The 6000-nt window shown below is 41.5% G+C and overlaps 1 protein-coding gene across 1 annotated transcript; it reads left to right on the top strand.

Moving 5' to 3' along the window:
• The first annotated feature begins 1613 nt into the window (after window positions 1-1613).
• Window positions 1614-2050, top strand: LOC109138236 (histone H2B 1/2). Its single transcript, XM_027282792.1, has one exon. The coding sequence runs from the start codon at window positions 1644-1646 to the stop codon at window positions 2010-2012; it is 369 nt and encodes a 122-aa protein (XP_027138593.1). The 5' UTR covers window positions 1614-1643; the 3' UTR covers window positions 2013-2050.
• Window positions 2051-6000: the final 3950 nt, after the last annotated feature.

Raw genomic sequence — 6000 nt, 5'->3', positions numbered from 1 at the left:
ATAATTGGTATTTGTCTTCTCAGAGTATAGTTGTTAAGCTGAAGAGGCAGGGTCGCACTCTGTACGGCTTCGGCGGTTAAACTCATTATTCTCCTCAATATTAAAACCTAAGGGCCACACACTTATTACTTAAAAGAGTTTGCTTCTTAAAACGTCTACACCTAAACTTGTTTACAGAACTTTATGAAGTCTTAAGTTCTGTGTTTACTTTCTTACGAGACTTGATATTCTACAAATTTACAGGCGAATATGGGGTGCTGTTTGTAAAGCCTCTCGCTCTGAAAATACCAGCAACATTTTGTCACATTTAGCTAAAAACAGTGTTTAAAGAAAGTGGTTTGAATTTGAGTCACGTTTTTGCACATTTAAAACAATATTTGAATTTAGAGATATTTAAATCTAAATGTTAAAGCTAAATGTTTCGGATGAAATAAAAGCTCGAGGAGGTCAGAGCATGTTTACAGTGGCAAATAAAACCCATCTTATTCAGGGAAATGGACTCTTGGACATGGATTATCGTGATAATCTAAATGTTTATATTTAACATTTATATTTAGCGTTTAGATTTTACATTTGGATTTAAATATTTAAAATATCTCAGTTCACAAATATTATTCTAAATATGCAAAGAAGTGACTCTCAAAAATTTAAGCCAGTTTATTTAAACACTGTTTTTAGCTAAATGTGACAATGTTGCTGTTATTTTCAGGGCGAAGCGCTTTACAAATGGCACACCATAGGCAAAAAGGGCAAACCGCACGTTTATCAAAGGTGAAAGAAACCAGAAAATGCCGTGGGAAGCTCCTGTCAGTTGTATCCGACTCTGAAGCCAATCTGAAACTGGATGGTGTAATGACAGCAATGGTGTCCATCATGTGATGCACATTTGGCATACTTTTCCCATGAAGACTTCCACTGAGAAAGAAGTAGCTGTAAAATTATTACAACCCCAATATGTCTTGTTTCACTATCAGAACCCCCCCCCTTCAAGTTAGCACATACCAGAACCAGGCTTAACCAGAACAGTACGGCTCAGCCAGCAGTCTCTAGTGCACTTTCTCTATTAATCATATAGAAGAAGAAAATCAGTGTATTTTTCAGGCCCCTGAAATTTAATTATTTTGGCTTTATGCGCCACTGAGAAGCTTCCCCGACACAGTTTTCAATTCTATATGCCCATTAGCCTGTTCTCACGCTATGTAACTTTGGGCTCAAGGTCCAGAGAAATACATAACGCCTTACAGTACTAAGTCACAGAGCACCAAATATAAACTGGATCTATCCTGCGGCGACAACAATATTAATATGCTGTAAGTTATTTAAAGTAGGTGTAGTTACTTTATAACTTATTTTATAAGTCATTAAGGGATGAAGGTGAAGATGCAGGTTTCAACTCAGATGCTTTGTAGTCTAATGTGTCTCACTAATGCAGCAACATGCGTGTGTGTGCTGTCGTTTGAATGGTTGTAAAAAAGAAGCTTCTGCTATTGGACGGTTGCTTTAGAGTGACGCAGCTCTGTGATATATACATCAGCCAATCCCCTACAAGCAACAGCACAGCCTCATTTGTATCAGAACATACATATTAAACGTTCTGAGGATTAACCTCTCACCATTTGCAGAAAATCTTATCTGAAGCAAACATGCCTGAGGTAGCCAAAGCACCTAAGAAGGGCTCCAAGAAAGCCGTCTCTAAAGCCACCAAGACCGGCAAGAAGAGGAGACGCACCAGGAAGGAGAGCTATGCTATCTACGTGTACAAGGTCCTGAAGCAGGTCCACCCCGACACCGGGATCTCCTCCAAGGCTATGGGCATCATGAACTCCTTCGTGAGCGACATCTTTGAGCGCATCGCCGGAGAGGCCTCTCGTCTGGCTCACTACAACAAGCGCTCTACCATCACCTCCAGGGAGATCCAGACCGCTGTCCGCCTCCTGCTGCCCGGTGAGCTGGCCAAGCACGCCGTGTCTGAGGGAACAAAGGCCGTCACCAAGTACACCAGCTCCAAGTAAACTCGCTGTTTACAACACAAAGGTCCTTTTCAGGACCACCCAACTCTTCAACTAAGAGCTGTATTCTAACAACGAATTTATAAAAGCCATGGTTCTATTAACTCTAATTGACAACGTCACTACTCATTTACGTCACACTAGTATGCTTGCATCTTATTCATCTCCAAGCCGTAGGTTTTCCGACAGGTAGTGAAGTCTTATTAATTTTATGGGGTTACCTAGACTAGACTTATGTTAGTGATGGAAATTCTGGCTCTTTTTAGTGAGCCGGCTCTTTCGGCTTCCAAGTGGCTCTTCATTTTACCTTTTCTAATTGAGGCAAATTTGGCACTGTTTTTACTTGTGATTTGTATTTGAACACATCACTTGAATTTCAATAATTTGCTGTAGCCAACTGTATTTACAGTTGTAAAATCCCTTGTAACTTCCTGAAACCACCCAATGAATGCACTAACTTGCTTGAAGAACCACTCTGCTACACAAAGCAGATAGAAACACCTAAGCATAGAAACTTAGAATAGGACGGCTATTGATATTTTACACACACACACACACACACACACACACACACACACACACACACACACACACACACACAGTGCCTGCAGGTACTTTTCCGAAAGAAAAGTAAAAGAAGAAAAAAAAATAGAACGGCTCACGGACGGACGGGAGCCAGGGCTCCCATCGTTCACTTAAAAGAGTCGGCTCTTTGAACCGGCTCGTTCGCAACCGACACATCACTAATTTATGTTGTCCACTGCCAATTAAACAGGTATCTGTCATATGTTGGGTTTACGTGGATATCACTCTTTGTGATGTTTAATCATTTTGTTTGTATGAGCAAGCACCTAAAGCGTAACTATTTTGAAACAGAGGTACTTTGTAATGGTAATGAAATCAAAATGAATAACCCTAGCCATACCCATTTAAGCATGCACGATAAATCGAAAAACACTATCTCTCCTTGATGTGATTATACACTAATGAAAACATACTTATCAATGTCTGTCATATTCTGCTAATAGATCCCCCGAAATACTACACACTGAACCAGTGTTGTACTGAGAACAAAATGTAAGTAGCACTACAGGTCGCTAAATATAGTTTTTAATTAAAATTACTTAAGTAAGCGAACAAGAAGGGGCTCAGAGCTGATCCCTGATGCAGTCCCATCTCCACCTTGAACTCCTCTGTCACACCTACAGCACACCTCACCATTGTCTTACAGCCCTCATACATGTCCTGCACCGCTCTAACATACTTCTCTGTCACTCCAGACATCCTCATACAATACCACAGTTCCTCTCTGGGCACCCTGTCATAAGCTTTCTCCAGATCTACAAAGACACAGTGCAGCTCCCTCTGACCTTCTCTGTACTTCTCTATCAACATCCTCAAAGCAAATACTGCATCTGTAGTACTCTTTTTTTGGCATGAAACCCTACTGCTGCTCACAAATGCTCACTTCTGCCCTTAGTCTAGTCTTCAACTACTCTTTCCCATAACTTTGTATAACACTTTAACTTTAACATTGTATGGCTCATCAGCTTTATTCCTCTGTAGTTGCCACAACTCTGCACATCTCCCTTGTTCTTAAAAATGGGCACCATCACACTTCTCTTCCATTCCTCTGGCGTCTTCTCACAATCTAAGATCCTGTTGAACAACCCAGTCAAAAAATTTACTGCCATTTCTCCTAGACACTTCCATACCTCCACGGGTATATCATCAAGACCGAGTGCCTTTCCACTCTTCATCCTCTTCAATGCCCTCCTCACTTCATCCTTACTAATCTTTGCTTCTTCCTGGTCCACAACAGTCACCTCTTCTGCTCTTCATTCTCTCTCATTTTCCTCATTCATCAACTCTTCAAAGTACTCTTTCCATCTTCCCATAACACTACTGGCACCTGTCAGTACACTTTCATCCCTATCCTTAATCACCCTAGCCTGCTGCACGTCCTTCCCATCTCTGTCTCTCTGCCTTGCCAACCTGTATAGATCAGTCTCTCCCTCCTTACTGTCCAACCTAGCATACAAGTCATCGTAAGCCCCTTGTTTGACCTTTGCCATTTCAACTCTCACCTTATGCTGCATCTCTCTGTACTCCTGTCTACTCTCTTTAGTCCTCTGTGTCCCACCTCTTCTTAGCTAACCTCTTTCTCTGTACACACTCCTTCACCTCCTCATTCCACCACCAAGTCTCCTTATCTACTTTCCTTCCAGATGACACACCAAGTCCACTCCTACCTGTCTCCCTGATCACATTAGCTGTAGTTGTCTAGTCGTTTGGAAGCACCTCCTGACCACCCAGAGCCTGTCTCAACTCCTTCCTAAAAGTCATGCAACACTCTTCCTTTTTCAGCTTCCACCATTTCGTCCTCTGCTCTGCCTTTGCCCTCTTTATCTTCCTCATCATCAGCATCATCCTACACACCACCATCCTATGCTGTCTGGCTACACCACACACTTTGCCATTACTTTGCAGTCACTGATCTCCTTCAGATTACACCGTCTACACAAGATGTAGTCTACCTGTGTGCTCCTACCTCCACTCTTATAGGTCACCCTATGTTCCTGCCTCTTCTGAAAGAAAGTATTCACTACAGCCATTTCCATCCTTTTTGCAAAATCAACCACCTGCGTTCCTCTCCTGGATACCAAACCTGCCCATCACCTCCTCATCATCTCTGTTTCCTGCACCAACATGTCCATTAAAGTCTGCACCAATAACAACTCTTTCACCTCTAGGGATGCTCTGCATCACTTCATCAAGGTCCAACCAGAATGTCTCTCTCTCCTCCAGCTCACATCCTACCTGTGGAGCATACTCACTAACAACATTGAACATCACACCTTCGATTTCTAGCTTCAGACTCATCACTCTATCTGACACTCTTTTTACCTTCAGGACACTCCTAATAAACTCCTCCTTCAAGATAAAACTTTTTATCTTTTAGTGCTGTTTATGTTTACTCTTAATCTGTGAATGTTTCCAGATGTCATTTCATTTTAAGAAGCACCCAGTAGTTAATTTTTTTTTAATCAGCTGCTAATCTGGGGATTTAGTTTGTTGTCTACATGATTTTTTCTGTGTCTTTTCCTTTTCACGGGCTGAGCTTTATGGTGCTATAAAGCTTTATGCTCAAGAGTTGTATTTTGTGTGACTTTATTGCCCTGGCCTTCTGTTTGTTTGTTTTTTGGCTGGTGTTGGGTTCAGTTGACAGTTTTTCTCAATTGCTAAAACACTAAAACCCATTGGCTGAACAAAGTTCTCAGTTGCCTGAACGCAATTGTGCAGTCTGTTGTCAATACCTTAAACCATTTCACATGGTAAAACACAATTTGCAGATCTCACTTACACTTTTCACCAGACTCTAAACACATTCTCATTTTCAAAACACCTTTTGCACTCTAACGCACATGTCATTGTTATGGAAATTTTCCTCTGCTGCTCGTGAAGAATGAAATAGAGACTTCTGCCTGCTGACAAGGTTTTTATTTTCATTGCAAAGAAAAGGTCAGTTCAACATGCGAGCAGTGAAAGATGGAGAAAAGACCCCGAATATAGGGACACCTGGATATTTATATCTGAGGGGCACTCCTTACACATCCCTTTGTCTGCTCAAAGAGACGTCCATCAGGACGGCCCCTTCTGTCTGTTGTAGGTATTGGCGCCATCCATCCCCGCCGAAACTATGTGAGAGGACAAGTGCGTATGCGAGGTGGGGATGAGGGGGAAGAGGGCAAGATTTTTGTCCCTTTTAGTATTGTATACTGTATAGCCTACAGTACTGTACAATAAACACATTGTATGGCCTATATGAATGTGAAATTTGTTTTGAGATGAAAAATGTACTCCCTGAGAACTATATGTTTTGAACAATGTGTTTTCTATATTTTTGGTGTATTGATTACTGACTGCTTGATAGTGTATATCATTTTGATGGCTTTGTTTACGTTTGAGAGCAGTGTTTGGTTCTGAGCAC

The sequence above is a fragment of the Larimichthys crocea genome, chromosome X (genome assembly GCF_000972845.2).
Source record: "Larimichthys crocea isolate SSNF chromosome X, L_crocea_2.0, whole genome shotgun sequence".
NCBI lineage: Eukaryota > Metazoa > Chordata > Actinopteri > Sciaenidae > Larimichthys > Larimichthys crocea.
This window is presented reverse-complemented; position numbering and strand designations above follow the sequence as displayed.